The 21,650-nt window shown below is 44.7% G+C and overlaps 1 protein-coding gene across 1 annotated transcript in view; it reads left to right on the plus strand.

Annotated features, from left to right (window-relative positions):
- The window catches only part of CSMD2 (CUB and Sushi multiple domains 2), a gene marked incomplete at both ends in the record, with an annotated part of 546,906 nt that overhangs the window by 471,494 nt on the left and 53,762 nt on the right, over positions 1–21,650 (plus strand). The window contains 5 exon segments of the mRNA XM_081308594.1: positions 283–428; positions 10,555–10,635; positions 11,119–11,232; positions 15,935–16,123; positions 19,656–19,802. Coding sequence (XP_081164720.1) covers positions 283–428; positions 10,555–10,635; positions 11,119–11,232; positions 15,935–16,123; positions 19,656–19,802 — 677 coding nt within the window.

The following is a 21,650-nucleotide window of genomic DNA, read 5'->3' on the forward strand; positions in this document are numbered from 1 at the left end:
GTGGCACCTATGTTGCCCCTGGAGTCCATTTAAAGGATTGGGCTGGTGAAGAATCAGGTGAATAGGAATCCATGTGAGCTTCACTGATTCTATCAACTCCATTGGGAGATAAAGTTGGGAGGGTTTGGAGAGAGGTGTTTAGGACATTGGAGAAAGAGCAGTGGGTACAAGAAGAGTCATAGTCACCTACTCCTGGTCTCTCTTAAGGCCACTGATGGCACCAGGGAGAGCAGGCAGCCACCATGACTGGTGACATGCCAGGACCTTCTTTCCTACATGCAGGGATGGGCCTCAGCAGACGTCTCCACAGCTAGGAGTCTTCACCCGGAGCTTGGCCAAGAAAACAGTGCACAGTTCAACCAACCAGGTCCTGCTCAAGTTCCACCATGATGCAGCCTTGGGTGGGATCTTTGCCATCGCCTTCTCTGGTCAGTACGAATCTTGTCCTGGTGGGAAGGGCAGGCTCTCAAGACTGGACTTGACTCCTGACTCCACCATTTGCTAGCTGTGTGACTTTGAGTGAGTGCTATGGTCTCTCTAAGTCTCAGAGTCCCCAGAGTCATGAGAGGGAAGTGGACTAGCCTGTGTGTGAGCTCCCAGCACAGGAGTCCGTCAGCTGACCTGTCCATTCACCTGTGCCCACCTTCTCCCTTAGCACCTTCTAGAGGGTAGTCCCCCTCCATAGGGATCTGAAGCTTCTGCTAACTCTCAAGGGATGCTGTGATTTCATGCACCAAGACAGTGATTTCAAGTAGGATGAGCATGAACAGTTCAGGTGGGTTTGCCCTTGCTGGAGGCTCATTCTCTTCTAGGAATCCAAAGTTAGTTCTGAACCTGGATATTTTTCATGTTGTTATAGCAGATGCTGCTTTAGAAAAAAAGAATCATAGAAAGTTCTCCATGGGCTTGAGCCGCTCTATGGAATAATGTCCTTGTCCACAATTTACAGAGCATTACTATATTTGAATTGGAAATCAGGAAAAGTGGATTTCATTCCTGGCTCCACTGGGTGGAGGGGGTTATGTGACTGTGTGACCCTTGTACAGGAGAGATGTTTCTTCACTTATGCCATGCATGGTTTGGACCTTTTGGCCTCTAAGTTTATAGAGACATTTAAGGCAGATATTATCATTTCCATTTTCCAAAGGAAGAAATGAGAGCAAAGGAAGTTTCCAGAACATGCCCAGAATGTACAGATAGAACTGGCAACAACACCCAGGTCTTTCTATTCTATAGTATCAGCTCTGGTGTGGCTGTTGGGTGTGAGTGCATTTATAGAAACTTGAACACATTCAGCCCTTAACCCATGGAAGAGGCAGCTGTATAAAACCAGAGACGAACAGAAACAAAAATGTAAAGATGACGGGTAGCTCCAGCCACCACCCTAGGAGCTGTGGCCCAGAATAAGTGTGACCCAGAGACAAGACTCTGCCCTCTGGGTTGGTCTCAGTACCCACACCCCTCCTGTTGAACATACCTCTTCCCCCAAAAAATGGGACGCACACTTTCAAGTGATTTCATTTCAACTCTGCTCCCTAGAGAAAGTGTGGACTCCAGAGTCACAGGCTTACAGGCTTGGGTTCAAATGCTGGCCTTGCCATATATAGGCTATGAGGCCTTGGGTCTCTCAGTTTACCTTTCAAGGCCTCAGTTTCATTAGCCTCCAAATGGGAATGATATCAGCACTAACCACACAGGGTTATGTTATATAATGCATAGAAATCCTTAGCTTCAGGCTCAGAGTACAAAAGTACTCAACAAATGGCAATGTCCAATTTCTGTCACCATGACTAGATACCTGAAGTAAACTATTTATTTAAATGAGCAAAAGTTTATTTTCACTCACGGTTTCAGGGGTTCCAGTATGGCTGCTTGGTCCTCTTGCTTTGGTCCTGTGATGAGGCAGGGAGTATGCAGAGGAGCAAGGCTGGTCACATCACAGCAGCTGGGAAGCAGCGGGGGCGGGGGGTGGGGGGGAGAAGAGGACTGGGGCCCCAGTATCCCCACTAAGGGCAAGCCCTTCATGACCTCACTTCCCTCCACTAGGTTCCACCACTTCCCAGTAATGTCACAGGCTGGTGACCAAGCCTTCAGCACACGGCCTGTGGAAGACATTTCAGATCAAAATTGTAGCATTGGTAGCCATAAGAGTCACCTTCGTCATGGTTATTATTATGACATTACGGAGGGCAGGGAGGCGTTGCCTTGGTGCTAGGCCAGATCTCTCATTCCTACCTGTGCCAGGACCCAGGGAAGGAGGCCCAGCCCAGCCCCAGGCCTTCCTTGTTCCCCACTTCTCCAAGCAAGTCCTCATGAAGGGCACGTCCTTCAGGGTGACTCCTGGGCACTGTGCCCTTCTGTATCTCAAAAGAGACAAGCAGCCCTTGCAGTGGTCTTCATGCTTATGTCCCCCTAAAATTCCTGTGTAGAAATCTTAACCTCCAGGGAGATGGGGTCAAGAGAGGTCTTTGGGAGTGATTGAATCACAAGGGCAAAGCCTTCATGAAGGGGATTAGTGCCCTTCTGAAGAGGCCCCAGGGTGCTCATTGACCCTTTCCCCCATGTAAAGACTCAGTGAATTGACCTGGGCCAGTGAGCAAGCCCTCACCTGACACTGAAGTTGTCAGGCCTTGATCTTAGGCTTCCCAGAATCCAGAGCTGTGAGAAGTGGATTCCTATTGTCCATAAGCCTGAGTCTCAGGCTATGGTAACTTGTTACCCCAGCCCAAACAGACTAGATGGCCCTTAAGCGCCAGCTTAGTTAGACCTCACTTCCCTCCACTAGGTTCCACCAAGGACTCGTTGACCAGAGGAGCAGGCAAGGGCGCTACAACATACATGTTATTTCCATTATATAAATGGAAACATTCTATAAATGTCTGTTAGATCTGTTGCTACAACAAAATGTCTCAGATTGGCTAATGCATAAAGAAAAGAGGTTTATTTATCTCACAGTTTTGGAGGCTGAAAGTCCAAGATCAGGCAGCCCCATAAGTTCAGTTTCTGGTGAGGGCCTTGTAGTAGATGGCATCACAAGGGTGGGAATGTGTGCGGAAGAGATCACATGGAAAAACAGGAAGCCAGAGAGATCAAGGAGCCAGGCTCACTGTTTTTGTAACCCACTCTCACAAAGACTAACCAGGAACTACATCCAAGGCAGGACCTCCAATGACACAATTATCTCCCACTAGTTCCTAATTCTTCAAGGTGCCACTACCTCTCAAAATCACCACACTGGTGACCAAGTTTCTTGCATACCTTTGGAAGGCAAACCACAGCAAATATTCTTCTGTGGCTTGATTTTTTTCACTTAAAAAAAATCAAGTTTATGAAATTCATGCTGATGTGTATGCTTGCTCTTAGCTCATTTTCAATGCCATATAGTATTCCATCACACAAAAATGCAATTATTCATCTAATTTATTGTTTGTTTTTTTTGAGAGAGAGAGAGAGAGAGAGAGAGAGAGAGAGAGAGAGAGAGAGAGAGAATTTTTTAGTATTTATTTTTTAGTTTTCGGCAGACACAACATCTTTAATTGTATGTGGTGCTGAGGATCGAACCCGGGCTGCACGCATGCCAGGCGAACGCACTACCACTTGAGCCACATCCCCAGCCCCTCATCTAATTTATTGTTAATGAACATTTAGGTTATTTTATTTCAAGCAATATGAACATTGTTGTCCATTCCTTCTTATGAAGGTTGCACACATTCATCAGAGTTTCTCTAGAGAACAAGCCTTCCCAGTGTCATAACATTGTAAGCATGAACATGTGTGCAGTTTCACTAGGTGACGAGATGTCATATAGAGTGGTCATAACAATTTATTCCTAGCAAGTCAGGAAGTGTTCCCATTTCTCTGCACCCTTGCAGACACTGAGTTTTATCAGACCTTTACATTTTTAGCAATCTGGTAGATTCATGAAATGACATTTCACTTTTACGTTAATGATGAGGTTGAGCATCCTTTCATGTCTTCATGGACTTTCTCATTCTGTAAAATGCCTGCTTCCATTGAGCTTCCTTCCTCTATAGAGAGACAGCAATCAAGTAAGTGGACAAATCAAATCTTTTCAATTTGCAATAAGGGCTATAAAAGAAATGCATAAGAGGCTAAGACAGCAAGTAGCAGAGCGGAACTCTACTCCATGTAGAGTAACTGTACAGACTAAGAGGAAGTGTTTGAGACAAGAACTAAAGGAAAAGAAAAAATTAGACCTGCAAAGAGTTGAGAGTGGGAGTCGGGTGGGACAGAGAAAGTCCACCTTCCTACAGGCTAACATCAGCCCTAAGTAACTTTCTTTTTCCATAATGATCAATAAGCAGAAAAAGAAAATACCTTCAAGAAACCTATGAAAAGATTCTATGATTGTTTTTAAAAGGAGAAAATAGGGTTTAAACTGCAGAGAAATTTTTCCTAGAAAAGATATATTGTTTAGGAAATAGAAGTAAATTTTAGAAAGTATCTACTTCTGCTTTTACATAGGAATCTAGATCCCATGGATTCTAAATAAAAGGTAGGATGTTGAGACAACAGGCAGAGATGAGAAGAGAGTTCTGGCTGAGGGGTCAATATAAGAGGAACTAAGTCCTTTCCCTTCCTGAACAATTTAGTCCTAAGGCCCCTGCATGGAATGAGGCAAAATAGATGTCCACTCCTGTCAAGGAATGGGAACCTTTGTGACCCAGGCCACAGGAGGGAGAAGGAAGTCCACCCCGCGGGGCTACCTGGCATGGGAAGTTAAAGCCCATGAGAGACAAGCTGGCATCTGTACAAGGAGAGAGCTGGCCTGGGGTGTCAGAGCTCAGAGCAAGATGAGCAGCATCCATGTAGGGTTTTAGAGACAAAGCAGACCAGCAAGGGGAGTCAGAGCCCAAGTGGGTGAGGGGCAGAGTGACAGTAAAATGAGACCTTGATTCCAGTTAATATGTTAAGGATGATAGAAGGCAGGCTTCTCGCTATCAGAAAAGAGACTTAGAAACACAGGAAGAGCAAAACTTAAGATAAAGGTATATCCTATCTTTGAATTGGAGATATCAGTGTGAATTTACAGTGTTCAGTACTCAGAGGGGTGTGTGGGGGTGTGTGTGGGTGTGCGCGTGCGTGTGCGCACACACACACATTTGTGCCTACACATACTCCTTAGCTCTTTCCACTGAGAGGGCTTCAGAGCTCTGTCTCCCCAATAAAAATGAACACATCAAGCACCAGATCCTGGTTTCTAAATAGCACTTTTCAGTAAGATGGACCAGGGCTCCTTGAAGACATGGCTCATCCCAAGGCTGAGGCAGAGAAATACAAAATGAGCCAGAAGTATCTGATGGCAGAAAATAAGGAAATGCCCAAGGAAAGATGGAGACATGTCAAAAGAGCATAGACATTGGCTTGAAGGAACTCCTGCTGACCACACCAGGGATAATGTGAACATCAAAGGCATTGGTAATGGTAACAAATGGCCACCTGTTGAATAACACGACACTACATCTAGCCACACAGACATCAGTGAATGCATTCCAAGTTTTATGAGAATGGATTATTTGCACGGTTTCAAGCTTCTTCCTTTAAAATAGCTACAATCTGTGTTAGAATCGCTTTTGGGTAGAGAAGCCTAGAAGTGCCACTGTGATCACGCAATCCTGGTTGGCATCGTCAGTGATGGGACAAGACATCAGACCCTGGTTGAGAAAATGCAATTGAGAAGAACCTGCCGTGACTCCCATGATGGTCCAGTCAAAGATGCACAGTCTGAGTCTAATCAAGAGGAAGCATCAGACAAACCTAAACTAGGAGCATGCTATAAATTCACTGTGAATATTCAGCAAACTTGGAAAAGCATGAAGGTCAAGGGAAAACTTCACAACTGAACTGGACTAAAGGAAACCAAAGAGACATGACATCTAGCACAGCACGACTTTGAGCTGGATCCTTCCGCTATGTGAGACTTTACTGGGGCCAGCAGAGAGACTTGCATGAGATGGAAGGATTTGAGGGCAGTAATGTATCATATTCATTTCCAGATTTTGATTGCTATTTTGTGTTTGTGTGGGAGAATGCGCTTGTTTGTAGGAAATACACACTAAAAAATTCCATCCAGGGTTATGAGACATCGTGATAGTTGCTTTCATTCAAACATTTCATGGAATGAAAGGTTTTTGTAGTATGGTTCCAACTTTTCCTATACCTTTGTGACCATTTCAGATTAAAATTTGTTAATTGACAGGGGAGCTAGATAACAAGAAATAAGATTGAAAAGAAATGCAATAGCACATTTTAAATCAGCACAGGAATTAGCTAGGAGAACCTACATTGTAGAAAAACATTTCAGAGAAGTGGAGAACAAACTCAAAAATGTCTATAGGAGGAGGGAGGAGGACAGAGACTTGAACTTGATTGGGAAAAGATGGTGAACCAGGAGAGCCAGTGAACAAAGATCCTGCATAAGGATGGAAAAAAATATATAAAGGAAAGAGCCAAATGAATGGAATAGAAATATATAAATAAATAAACTTTCCTGAGATGAAGGAAGATCTGTATAGGTAGAGTGAACAGGTGGACCTTATAGCAGAAGAAATCAAAAATAGCCAGGCAATATTTTCAAATTCTAAGGATGGAGAGTAGGAGAAATCTACTAGAATCCAGGCTGAGAAAGTTACCATAAGGGAACCAAATCCAGGCAATTCTCAGACCAATATTTGGCATTGGGTTGCAGAAAATAAAAGACACTGCTTCTGTAGATGTGTAAGGCAGGGAAACATTGGGGCTCCATGTGTGAAGGGAGGAAGCAGTCACCTGTTGGGATGTGGGAGCTTAATGACAGTACTACCCTAGTCTTAATCTGAACAGTCACTCAAGGACATACTCACCCAAGGGGGGATGAGCCAAGAACTCAAAACAAAGAACACACATTAGCCAGATACGGTGGTGCTCACCTGTAATCCCTGAGGCAGGAGGATTACGAGTTCAAAGCCAGCCTCAGCAAAAGTGAGGCACTGAGCAACTCAGTGAGACCCTGTCTCTAAATAAAATACAAAATAGGGCTGGGGATGTGGCTCAGTGGCCAGTCCAGCATACCCATCAGCCTGAGGAAGGGCAAGCAGAAAGAGACACAAGACAGAATACGGTGTACACTGGCCTCAATGGCCACTGCTGAGTGGACAACTGCTCACATAAAGCAAGGACCCCACCTGCCTTCCAGTGACCATGTTAACAGTACTAGGATCTGACTAGCCCAAATCAGTGCCTCACCACCAAGGAGGAGGAGAAGGGTGGGCATAAAACAAAACAAAGGAGTCAGCCTTGCCTGTCCCCCACCATTGATGTAATAGTGTGTATTGGGGGGTTTGGGATGGAGGTGTCTATGAAAGACTGATGGTCGTGCACCAAAATGCCAAGAGTATTATACCTAGATGGGGGGACTGGGGGAATTTTTGCTTTGTTTCTTTTTGGCCTTTCATAAACTTCCTGCATGGAACAGACATTTGTAATTTAAATAATAATAATAATTTTAAAAATGCAATGGGAAATCACTCCCAATCCAAATAATAACCACAGACTGTAACATACCCAGGCTGTGTTTAAGTGGAGATTATTTTTTAGTGATTTTTTTTCTGGAAAAGTTAAGCATACCATAGAAGTTTTAAAGGTAAGTATGAGGCTAAGAATTGAAGAAAATTTTAAGAAAAAAACTATTAAGGAAAACGATAGTTATCTAAATTTTTTTTTAAAAAATGATACTTCTATAATCAAAAGAGTGCCATAAATAAAATTTAGCAAATGACAAGCTGTAAAAATAGAGTTAAGAGGCTAAGGTCAATCTTGAATATCCAGAATTCTTCAAATTTGTAAGAAAAAAAAAGGAGCAAAAGACATAAATAGAATGATATTGGCCAAATTACATTGTTACTTTGTACATTATGTACATGCACAAATATGTAATCCCGTCAGTATGTATGACTATGAGGCACCATTTAAAAAATGTGAGAAAGCCAGGTACAGTGGTGCACACCTATAATCCCAGTGACTCCAGAGGCTGGGGCAGAAGGATTGCAAGTTCAAAGCCAGCCTCAGCAACTTAGCAAGGCCCTCAGTAACTTAGGGAGACCCTGTCTCAAAATAAAACATAATAGAGGTTGAGGTTGTTGCTCAGTGGTTAAGCCCCTCTGGGTTCAATCCCTGGTGCAAAAAAAGAAAAAAGCGGGGGGTGGGAGTGGATATGAATAGACAGTTTAAAAGAAAAAATGCAAATAGCCTATTAGTGTATGAAAAATGTTTAACCTATTAGTTATCAGATGCCAATTAAAAGAAAATAACTGCTGGTTTTTTGTCACGTTGGCAAAGATTGAAATGAATGACTGTCTCCCCCGGTGGGCTCTGAGTCCTGGGTGGGTAGGGACTATTGCTTGTTATCCTTGTATTCTTGGCACAGGACCTGACCCAAGGTGAGCCCTCGATAGGTCACCACACAGTGAATTGGACAAAAGAAAAACGGCAGCCCTCGGTGTTGGACAGACTGTCATCTCTTGATATGTCAGTTGGAACAATTTTCCTGCAGAGTTAACTGGAAGCACTCCTCAAGAGCAGACGCGGTCCTCCTGGTTTCTGTTAAATCAAGATTATACAGGCTCAGCTACCTCAAGAGCACCTCTTGAGCTTTAATGCCTGCACTCCATAAAGCTCACGTATCTCTCAGTATGACACTCTTCAGCCAACACAACTGTATAAAAATTTAAAGTGAGGTCGCCCAAACATAATAAGACATTTTAAATAAAACCATACATAGGGAACGTCCCAAATTACTTCCCAGCTGCAGTTGGTAAAATGACAGCATGCCACGTGAGCATCTGGAAAGAAGCTCAGATTCCACAGTGGAGTGCAAGTGAGAAGTGTCACAGGAGCGGTTCGTCGCCATGGTCCTCTACCACCGCACACCCGTCCGGAACACATCCCCACCGTGGCTTTCATGTTCTAGCCCTTGTTTCTGCTCCGAGTTTTACATCATGAAACTCCTAAAGTCTTAAAGCTCAGCAGTTTTGCAGGATGCACTGAATGTTTATGGTTCAGGACACAAAGTATGTGTGAGGCAGTGCACCAAGCCCTTTATTTAGCCATTTAATAGTTGGGTGCCCAGGAAGTGATGTTTTAAGTGTTTGGCTTCTAACATAATGGCTGTTGGATTTTATGGTATTTTTCTTTCTTTTTGGATTTTGATGTACAATGCATTATGTTTTTCCATGTAAAATATCAGAAAAAGGAATCCTAGTTAACATTTGATTCCTGGGAATACATTCTTGGCATTCAACAGGAGATGCTGCACTTTTAAAAGGCCATGCATTTTAATCAGTCCTAGTTTCTTAAAAAAAAAATCATTTTTTAAAAAAATTCTTGTATGCAGGATTTCATCACAGTTTTTTAAAATTGCAAAACTTTGGAAACCTAAGTGGTTGACATTAGAAATCTGCTACAAATTATAGTAAATCCATATGGTTAAATCCTGTGATGTCATTTCCATCATATTTTTGAAGAAATTTCATTATATGGGAAAATTCTTATAATGCAATGGTACTTGGCAAAGATGAGCACAAATTATATAACATATGCAAATGTGGTAAGAGAAAAATAGCTATAGATGCAGAGAACAAATACTCCAAGTTCTTAGGGTTAAAGGTAACTGATACCTCAGAGAAGGAAATGCATGGGTTTAATTTTCTTCCTACTGTTTTCATAGAAAAATCTCAGCTTTTTAAAAATTCACAATGTATTACATTTATATCATTTTTAAAACCCCTATTTTTAAAAAAACATAGCAGGGGTGGAGGTAATTTTGTAAATAATAACAGCAGTGGCAGCTGACGCTTAGATAGCACTTAACTATGTGCCAGGGGATGAAAGCCAAGTTGGGACCCCACAGTGGCCTCTGCCTGGGAACGCCACCCTGCACCTTAATGCCATCCAGCCTCTGCCCCAAGGGGAAGACTCAGGATGTCCACTGAGGTCAGCCACGTTGGGCCAAAGTTCAGCCAGTGCTCATAGCAGCCACACTCAGGACGTAGAGTGGTGGAAAGAATATGGGACTTGGGAGCAGCCACATCTGGATTCCAACCCTGCTAATGCCACTTAATACCTTCATGACCTTGGGGAGGGAACTTCACCTTTCTGAATTTCACCTGCTCACAGGTAAAGCAGGAACACCTCCAGGGGATCAGCCACATGAGACTTAGGGGGCTCAGCACACAGAAGCATCAACATAGAGAAGGTGCTCAGCAATACCCCCCTCCCTTAGTGCTGAGGACCACGCTGGCTGCTGCTTTATTACTAGTTATGAAAGATGGTTCCTGGTGTTTGCACCCAAAACATATCAAGAAAATAAAAAGCATGACAGAAGACAAGCAAAATGGTAGTTGGCTAAATATGCCCCGGGTACAGATAAATACTCATTAATAAATATCTACCGTGTGCATGAGCGAGTCCTGAGAAAGTGAGGAATTGAGCAGATGAATGACTGACTCTGTGCCCCGGTGACACTTTTGCCTGACTCAGATTCTTTCCTCTTTTCAGCTTATCCACTCACCAAGTGCCCACCTCCCACCATCCTCCCCAATGCTGAAGTTGTCACTGAGAATGAAGAATTCAACATAGGTAGGTACCTCCTTCCAAATAGCAAGCCATGGCTGGAGGGAGGGGCAGGAAGCAGGGCTCAGCTCTTTCTCCTGTCTAGGGAGAGAAAAGCAAGAGCCCTGAGCAAGAGGGTTGACAGTCTATCAACTGAGTTTGCATCCAAAATACCCTCCCTCTTCCTTTTTGCCATGCCCGGGAAGAGGAGCCAGGAAAGTGGTTTTCCTCTGTGATTCAAATCAGCATTATTTTGAGAAATAAATCCATGTAAGACAGTGTGGATTTCTTAGAATATGAAGATATCCATGGTCTCCGGCCAGGCAGAGCTGTGAGAGGGAAGCAGGGGTTATCTGGGCCCTGGACTAGAGTTGAGCCAGTTGTTGAAGTCTGACAGCATGTGACCCCCCCATGGATTGCTTGCTTGGAAGTGGATTCAAGGTGCTAAGGGGTTCCCAACAGCCCTGTCCAACTGCTCCAGAGCATCCCCATGTTGGTCTCTCTTGGCAGGTGACATCGTTCGCTACAGGTGTCTTCCTGGCTTTACCTTAGTGGGGAATGAAATCCTGACCTGCAAACTTGGGACCTCTCTGCAGTTTGAAGGCCCACCCCCAATATGTGAAGGTAATTGCATCGAACCTCATCTATTGGGCCTGGAGTTCCTCCCAAACCAAACCCTGGCTTCACTCCTCTCTCGAGTCCCAATTCTTAGCTCAACTGTCCCTGCCTCGTAAGCTAGAGGCCATGTGGTAAATGCTGGTGAGTGAGCAAATGAGGAATGAGTCCCCACCCTGGTCTGAGGTCTGGGCTGTGAACTGGCCACAGTGGCCACATTTATTTCTGTCTTCCCTTTTCCTTGCCTGAGCATTCCCTGGAATTGCATACTGAGCTTTGGAAGGAGAACATTCTGGGTCCTTAGGGAGAGCGGGGCTCACTCCCAAACCTTGCCCGACTGCAGTGTAAATGTGCTCAAGGTCCTGTGTGCTGACAGGGGACCCCGAGTCCACAGTTGTCTTCATCCAGTGTGGTGCCTTAACAGCAGGTGAATTCCCTCCTCCTCCACCCCAAACAACCCTCCCCCGACCAGGCATCTGACCCAGGGCAAGGCACCCCCCGTCCTGTGTATAAGGTTCTCTTCCCTGAAATGAGGAAGACGACTGCGCTCAGGCCCTGGGGCTGCTGTGAGGAGTGAAATGGGATCCTCACATGGACCACTTCAGAAAAAGGCCAGGCATATCGTGATGGCTCCGTGTCACTGCTATTATTACAACGCGTACTACTGCTGCTTCCTGGGCTATTGCTACAACAAACGCTTAGTAGCCTGTGGAGAAACAGGCCAGCCTCTCCTCCACCCCTTGGGAAGCAAGGCAGAAGGAACCTGTAGTGGGGGTTGTTAGTGAGAAGGAGAGGAGCCATGAACCACAGAACTGGGCTCCCAGGACATGGAGAAATTCACTGCCTCTTTATTTCAGTTGAGCCAACGCACCTGCATGCCAGACAGCTCAAACAGTCATGCTCAGTCCCGGGCTTTCCTGGGGGACTGTGTCATTCTTGCCCTTGTAGACTTTCTTTGAACAACAGCTTCATTGAGATATAATTCACACATGATGCAATTCACTCATTTCACGTGTCCAAGTCAATACTCTAATTCATTCAGAATTTTCAGCCATCACTGTGAACAATCTTTATCACTCCAACAAGAAAGACCACAAGCCCATTTGCAGGCACTATTTCCTTCTAACTCCTCAGTTCTATACAAACACCAATCTGGTTTCTGTCTCCATGTATTTGCTTAGTCTAGCCATTTTATATTAAAAAATCATACAATATCTGCTCTTTTGTGACTGGCTTCTTTCACTCAGTGTCATATTTTCAAGTTTCATTCCTAATATAGTGTGTATCACTATTATCTTTGTTGTTGCCAAATAATATTCCATTGAATGGATATACCACATTTTGTTTAGCCATTCATCAGTTGATGAACATTTCGGTTGACTCCACTTTTTGGCAATTGTGAATTATGCTGCTATGACATTCATGAATCTGTTTTTGTATGGAGAATATGTCTTAATTTCAATTAGATATATACCTAGAAGTGAAATTCTGGGCCTATGAAAACTCCCTGTCTAGCCATTTGAGGAGCTACCAGTCTGCTTTCCAAGATAACTAAACCATTTTACATTCCCAACAACTGTGTTTGAGGCCTCCAACTTTTCCACACCCTTGCCAACACATATTATTATTTCTCTTTTAATTCTTTCCATTCCAGTGAATAGAGACTGTTATCTTATTGTGGTCTTCATTTGCATTTCCCCCAGGGCTAATGATTTTGAGCATCTTCTCATGTGCTTATTATATATCTTCTTTGGAGGAATGTTCATTCAGGTTCTTTACCATTTTCAAAATTAGGTTGTCTTTTTATTATTGAGTGGTCATAGTTTTGTGTATTCTTGATAAAAACCTCCCATATGTTATTTGAAAAAAAAAATTCATGGATTGTCTTCTCACTTTCTTTTTCCTTTTTCTTTTTCTCTTTGGGCACTAGAGATTGAGCCCAGAGGTGCTTTAGCATTGAGCCACATCCTCAGCCCTTTTATGTTTTATTTTAAGAAAGGGTCTTGCTAAGTTGCTGAGTACCTTGCTGAGTTCCTGAGACTGTCCTCAAACTTGCAATCCTCCTGCCTCAGCCTCCCAGACTTCTTGCTTTCTTGATGGCCTTCTTTGAAGCAAAATCATTTTAATTTGATGATGTCTGATTTATATATCTTTCTTGGGTTTGTTGTGCTTTTGGTATCATTTTTAAGGAATTCTTGCCTAGTCTATGCTTTCTTCTAAGAATTTATAGCTTAAGCCCTTGCATTTAGATCTTGGATCCATTTTTATTTGATTTTTGTATATGGCCAAGGTACGGGTCCAACTTCTCTTTTTTTGCATGTAGAGATCCATCTGTCCTAGTACCGTTTACTAAAAGTGGGGGGAGTCCTTCAACTTTGTTCTTCCTTTTCAATATTATTTTGGGTTTTCTGTGTCTTTTGAATGCCTGTGAATTTTAGGATCAGATTGTCAACATCTGCAAAGAACCCAGATTTGATTTTTGGTAGGGATGGACTTGAATCTGCAGATCAGCCTGGGAAGTACTGCCATGTTAAAAACATGGTCTTCCCACCATGCATATGGGATGTCTCTTCTTTCCACAACTTCCTCTGCTCTTTGGCTTATTCCACTCACTACTGCATCTAACACCTTTTCCAATAAAGTCTCAGTTCTGTGACTAGGATCAAGCATTTTGTTATAGTCCTAGCAGCATGCCTCTGGCTGTGGAAACACGAACGAGTTGGTGAAGACTGTTAATCTAAGAACATCTCAGAGCAATTCCAACATTAAGAATAAAGTCATGGGGCTGGGGTGGTGGCTCAGTGGTAGAGCGCTTGCCTAGCATGTATGACACACTGGGTTCGATCCTCAGCACAATATAAATAAATAAATAAATAAATAAATAAATAAATAAATAAATAAATAAATAAACTGTGCCCATCTACAACCCTGGGAAGCAGGACTGGTAGAGGCCAGAATGGACCAGATCCCCTTAATTTAAATATCACCTCGCCTCAGTAGCCAGTGCAGGTCAGGTTAGTAAGGTCAGGAGCTTTGCAAAAGTCAGGTGGGTCTCCATCTAGAAGCCATTTGCTTTCCTCTTCCTCTTACCAAATGAAAAAGAAACTCTCCCTGGAAAAGCTAGTGTCTGTCAATGCCACTTGGAAGGAATCCTGAATGAGTCATATGAAACTCATTTGGGACCACAGCAAACCCCTGCATGTGAGCCCATCCCCAGAGCTGATCAGCAAGCCCCTCCTCTGTGAAGGCAGGGGATGAAGGAAATGGTGAGATGGATAGAGAGCTACAGTCTCCTTCCCAGGGTTACTTCTTGGCCTTCCTTTCCCAGAAGCTCCCTTTTATCTGTCGCAGAATCCAGCACACTCAGGAAGCCTGGCTAACGGCACATCTACAGCAAAACACCAGTTCTTCCTGATACTTGTACCACTGTCAAGGGCACCAAAGAAATTGATTTAGTCCTTAGAACTTTGCTTTGGAGTCCCCAAACCAAGCAAATGGAACTTGATTCCATGGATCCCACGTAATTTGTTCCTTGCTGTTGTGACACTCCCCGTGCCCCAGGACAGAGCAGCTCCTCATACCTGGGGTGTGCAAGGCCCTTCTGAACCAGCATCTTCCCAGCCCTTCATTGTGACATGAGAAAGCCCAATTCTCCTCTGACTCCTCCATTCTTAAGGTCCATACTGAATGTCTTACTTAGGGTGGCATTTTTTTCTTCAGGTATGTTAATACTGCCACTTAGCCAGTCCAAGTGTTGCTGAACCCTTTATGCTCTTGATGCAATCACACCATCATCATCATCATCTTTATCACCATCACCATCACTATTGTCACCACCATCACCACCACATCACCACCACCATCACCCACCACCAACATCATCACCATCACCATCATCACATCACCACCACCATCACCACCACATCACCACCACCATCACCCACCACCACCATCATCACCATCACCATCACTGTCACCATCATCTCTACTATCATCATCACCATCACTATCACCATCATCACTACTATCACCATCACCACCACCATCACCATCACCACCACCATCACCATCACCACCACCACCACCATCACCATCACATCACCATCACCATCTCTATGATTTGTTGAAGCACTATGTTGTGTACTGTACATATAGTGTCTCATAACAAATAATATTTTATATAATACAATGGTCCTGGGAGGTAAGTCATATCTCTTGAGTGGGAGATGGAGAAGCCATCACACAAAGCAGAAAGAATTTGTTGAAGACCACACAGGTTGCTAGGGCAGAGGTGAGCTATAAATCCAAATACATTTGGCCTAAACTTTCATGGACTTACCTGCACCCTATACTATCTTTGTATAAACTTAACCCTTCCTAGAGATCAACTCTTTTGAGTTTGTGGTTCCTTACTGCTGACTCTACGTTTGCACCATCCCTACCTACTCCAAAGCCAGGTAGCAGTGCCCACATCTAAGCTAGGAAGTGATTCCCAGCAACTGGCAAGGCCCAAGTCCCAGCAATACTGTAGTGTTGACACAGTGTCCAAGGTGACCTGATGTCATGGAGCAGTATAATGCCAGGTGTGGGTCTTGTTTATGCTCAAGTACTGGTTTTCCAATGGTTGACTTTTGAACCAGGAAAAAGCAAATGTGTTGGTCCCCGTTCCATCTTCACCCCATTTACCTGGTGTTTCTTTTTTTCCTCCAAGTGCACTGCCCAACAAACGAGCTTCTGACAGACTCCACGGGTGTGATCCTGAGCCAGAGCTACCCTGGAAGCTACCCCCAGTTCCAGACCTGCTCTTGGCTGGTGAGAGTGGAGCCCGAGTACAACATCTCCCTCACGGTGGAATACTTCCTCAGTGAGAAGCAGTATGATGAGTTTGAGATCTTCGACGGTGAGTCAGGCCAATGCTGTGTACCTCTCTACTACAGAAGGCTTCAGGTCTCTGAGAGTCTGTGCTACAGTTTTCCTGGCCCCATGTGCTATCTTGCTCTACACATAAACCCAAGACTCTGGATCTAATGGGCTATGTGGCTGCTGGACCTGTTACAGAGCCCCTTCCTACTCTAGTCCCCACTCAAAGCAAGCACACTTGACTGTCAGCCAATAAATTGGGTCATTCAATACCTTACTCCCAGGTAAAGACCTTGCTGCTTCCAAAACACAAAGAAGTCTACACTGAGCTGCTTCTTTGGTCATGGGAGGGGAAAGGTGCAGTCATTTGTTCTTTAACCCAGAAGGAATAATATCTCAGCAAGCCCCAAACCACTGCACCCTCAAAATTTCACTGCAGACCTTTTAGGATTTATATCTTACTCTGTGGAGCATGAGCCTTGCAAAGGCATCTCCACTAATTGTCACTAATGCCTCATCAGATCCGATTAATATGATGCCCTCAATATAGTGAACCAATATGCTAAATTCTACAGGATGTCCAGATGGCCCCCAGTCCTTCATACTCTATTTTGACGAAATGCAGGAGAATTAATACTGCTGCCTGCTTCATGTGGATACAGGTTGATTCTGATCCTCCTTTCTGATGGGTATGGAAAAGAATGCATTGCCAGATCCATGTAACCAAGACTATGTTAATCTGCTCTGACGAAGATACAACATCAGGCACAGCTGTTCCAACTAGGTTACTCCTTGGTTATGTTTAGACTGTGAGGTAGAACTGGGCCAGGTCTCCATTTATTACCAACTTCAATCTAAATAGCGTAGTCATGATAGGCTCTGAATCTTCAGGAATCAGCCTCATTCACACCTTGTATCCAAAGACTTTAAGATATTTAGACATTCTCATTTCTACAATATTCAGCTATTGGAGTATATAGTGGTAGGGCTTTGGGGGGAAGGAATAGAGAAATCACTATTATATACAATTGACATATTTTGCAGGATCCTTTTTCATAGGGACCCAGCCTCTCCTTTAGCAGAAACGTTCTGGAATGGGAGATGCAACCTGGCCTGGTGGTCTGCAAACTGTACAAGGGATTGAGAATGTCCAATGTGGGCAGCTTTCCTTGCCCACTGGTTACCTAGTCATCATCTGCTTTGCTCATACATCTCTATCCTTTTTGGCTGCCCATTGTCTTGCCCCTAGGAATCCCATGTTCTATGGGCCATCTCCATAGACCCCTCTGATCAGGCCCTCCCAAGGCCATTCTAACCTTGGTACCCATTTTAGTAATTTCTCCAACTTTGCTTCAGGCTGTTCACTGATTCCACTTGGCCTATGTATCCTAGGATTTCTGCACCAGTCACAGTAGAGAGAGGGGGTCTTATAAGTTAGACTACAGAAGCAGTGATCTGCCAATGTCTTGGCTGGGCACAGAATCACGAGCCACCACAGCTTTGTAGATTCAAACAGCAATCTTTATTCCCGAACTCACACCGGCCTCCACACACACTTTGGGGCAATCCCAGTTCTCCTCCGCCCAATTCACCTACTCCACGAGGCTTTCTTTCCAATATCCCATTTGAATCTCAGGAGAACTCAACGGGAACAAGCAGCAGGAACACCCTAATCCCGGCAGCAATAATCTTCAACCTCCAACTTCCCTAAAACCCCTATTGTCTTAAACCGGGAACGCCTTAAAACCAAATTATCTTAAACCCGGATACTTCCTAAAACCTGGATCCACCCTGGTCATTGAGCAGGGTCACCTTTCTCAAACACGCATGCAAGGTCACAGCAAATTTCCAAGGCAAGTCCATTTAACATGGGGTACGCTGGCAAGGAAATATCGATGCATCATTCCTACTTGGCAATGGCCCTCAGCAGTGATCTTAGCTTGCTTAGCTTGCTTTGTTCTCCATATGACCATCCTCAGTACTCATCCCCATTACTACCAAGGAGCCTGGTGCCATGACAGCCTCTCCTCCCAAAGCTTCTGCTTATGGAGGACAGCCATTGCTCAGGGCCTCAGTAATGCTGGTGATCCCCCTGCCCAGTGCATTCTCGATTACTTTAATTAAACAGAGTGTCCTCCAGACCCTTCCAGGGAATACCGCCAGCTGGTGGGAGTTCTGCTCTCACACCTATTTGAGTCTGCTGCTTGTCTGAGCCTCTGAGCCCCTTCCTCCATGGTGTGCCACAGCAGTTTTGATGGTCCTGCTTTGTTCAATGTGGTCCATTACTTTCCCAATCTTCCTTGAGTGGTCTAATAGTATATCAGAACCTTCACTCAGGGCCTTGTCCAGGGTGATAAATCCTGAATTATGGATTATCCCACTGTGTGCTGTGCCTCCCTTGAATCAGCACCCCAGGCATTTAAGGTAGGAAATGCAATCCCAGGCATTTAAGGTAGGAAAAGGGAAGAGGGAGGCCTTCCTCAAAGGGCCTTGGAAGAAATGTTGGGGATCTCTGTTACTTATGATGCTGAGATCTCGTGTTTTCCTCTAGTTTTGCTGCTCTCTATTCATTCTGTTTTTAGCATGCAGAAGAAGGGTATCCAAATGGAAGAGGTTCCCAGTTTGAAAACCTGCTCTTCCATCAACCAGCTGCTTGACCCTGGCTAAATCTCAAAATGGCAAATAGATATCATCTTACCTGCCAGCTGCTCTAGGCAGGTTCTCCCGAGAGCACTGCTTTAGATCTGGGCTTAGAAGGAAAGAACCCTTGAGCAATACCAGTGGGTGCAGAGAGAGGATGCTGCTGACCCTCAAAGTCACCCAGCACTTTAAGCCCTGGTGTCAGCACCTGTGCTCTGTAGAGCTGGAATGACCTATGTCCCCAGCCCAGTTGTGCTAGACTAGTGGGGTGGGCTGCAGAGACCAAGGAAGGCACCCAGAGATAGCAGGTAAGACATAGGTTTATTGAGAAATGCTTACAGAGAAGGTCCAGTAGTGACAGGCTGGATGGGAGACTTTGCCAGAGAGTCCAGTAGCAACATCTGAAAGAAAGCACCCCCCTCCCTCATGGTGCTTGGCCACATAGTACCTACTGTCCCTCATAGTGCTACCTCAAAAGAGATTGCCTCCAATCCCTATGGTGTTTTGTCAAGGGGTGGTCAGCAGCATGAGTGACATATAGTCTATCTAGTGCCCTGATTTCTGCACCAGTCATGGTAGAGACAGGGGTCTTATAAGTTAGACTACAGAAGCAGTGATGTTAGCTTGCTTAGCTTGCTTTCTTCCCCATATGACCAGCATCCAAAGAAGCAGCTGTCCTGGGGTACATACAAAAAAAGCAGCTTTCTACTCCTAACACTAACTTATCCCCATTCCCAGCACTTAAAAGAGAATTCTGTGTCCTTCAAGTTGCCACTATCTAGACATCCTGGCCCGGGGCCTGCTCTCTGTGATCCCTTGACTTTGCCAAGTTCATGGGAAGTTAAAGTGGTGTTCCAGGGACATGGTGTCATACTGCCCTCCTTTTCCTTAAGGGTGTTGCAGCCTGTAATCATGTGTCCTTCTCAACCTAGGTCCCTCAGGACAAAGTCCTCTGTTGAAAGCCCTCAGTGGGAATTACTCTGCTCCTCTGATTGTCACCAGCTCAAGCAACTCTGTGTACCTGCGCTGGTCATCTGACCACGCCTACAATCGAAAGGGCTTTAAGATTCGGTATTCAGGTGAGTAACCCATCAGGGCTCCTGAGAAGGACCAGGGCCTCTGAGGCCCTTCAGTCATTCACCCAAAACACCCAAATAAGCTGGGATCCAGCTCCTCAGCAAGGTGGTGGGTACCTCCATGGGGACTGGGCAGCCTCTCCCTGTCTAAATCTCCCCCTCCTGGGAGTGGCACAGAGGCAGAATCCTGTTGCCGTCTTCTCATAGTGCCAGCCTTATCTCTAGGATAACTTAGGGCTCAGCTCCTGCCAGCTATCATACCAGAGCCCATGATGCCCAAGGGGGCTCCTGTCCCCCTTTAAAAGCCTCCCTTTAGAAATTTAGGAAACATTAGTAAACTTCCTCAACCAAAAACCCTACAGTGGATCTCTCTCTGGGAAAGGTCACACAAGCAGCAAGAACGGGCTGTATTCTGAGGCCAGGAGCGTCTCCTGTGCTCTGCAAGCCCCGTCTTTTTGATTCCTATTGCTTTTTTATTTTTTATTTTTTTAGTTAACACATAAACCTTTACGTATCTATGGGTACAGTGTGACATAGATCTATCTGTATAGTATATTATGTATATGCCACACTGTACCCCTAGATGTGTAAAAATATATAGTGATCCCACTAGAGCAGTTAGCAAGTCTGTCACTCGAAGCGTCTACCACTTATGTTGAATATAATCAAAAACCTTTATCTCGCTATTTTGAAATACACAATTTATTTTTGACAAGGGTCACCTTACTGTGTTGCTGAGCACTCTAGGATTTATTCCTCTTGTCTAACTGTATTTCTGTACCTGAGAACCGACCTCTTTCTGTCCCCTCTGCTGGCTCTCCTTCCCAGGCTCTGGAAACCCCTATTCTACTCTCTACCTCTGTGAAATCAGCCTTTTTAGCTTGTTCATATGAGTGGGAATATGCAGTACTGTCTCTCTGTACCTGGCTTATTTCACTTAACAGAATGTCCTCCAGTTCCATCCACATGGCCCCAGGTGGCAGGGTTTCATTCTCTTTTATGACAAGCCACATCTTATAGGCAGAGTCAGATCCAAGGCCAAGCCACACAAACAGCTGATTCAGGAACCCAGAAATATCCCTGGGCATGTAATGAGATGGAGAAAACCAAATCTACCCAAACTGCCATTACTGACTTGTTGGAAGAGAACTTGCCAAGCTGCTTGATACCCACTCGGAAGGCTGGTACCCCCTGACTGCTGGCTGGGCCCTGCAAGCTTGGAGGGGGGAGTTGAATTACTTAAGGCCATGGGGAATTCCACCATGCCCAGTGCCCTTCAGCATACTCCAAACAAGAGTGGGACACATTTCTGAAGTATATTGTTAGGGAGGGACATCAAGTTCTCAAGTTCTACCTTTGGTATTGCTTGTCTTTCTTGATCCATGTCTTGCTTGGGCCTCCTACTTACAAGACCAGCCCAAACTTAGAGGGCCCACTAGAGCAGTTCTAAAGAACCCTGGAGTGTGGCCTCCAGGGAGAGACAACCAGATAAAGCTGCAGGAATCCTGGGAGGAGATAGATCTTTACTACCTCGGGGTCCAGTTTCCACATTCTCTCTTTTCCCTGATGTACACCCTGGGGTGGGGAATCATGACCCCCCCCCCCCAGGATCAGTCAACAGCTCTATTACGGTCTAGCTCTAGGATTATTTACCAAGGCACTGAACTGCTTCCGGCCTCAGTTTCCTCTTGATGAAAAAGAAACCTCTAGGTGCCTCTCAGGGAAGAACGAGACTCAGTTCTCTCCAGGCCTATGACTTGGGACAGTTCAACTACTCAGTCTAAAGGGAAATCAGCATTTCCTACCCTTGTTGATAAATTGGGAACTAAAAACTATTAAGGAGTTGCCCTA

Source organism: Spermophilus citellus (genome assembly GCF_964194105.1).
Source record: "Spermophilus citellus genome assembly, chromosome: 9".
NCBI lineage: Eukaryota > Metazoa > Chordata > Mammalia > Rodentia > Sciuridae > Spermophilus > Spermophilus citellus.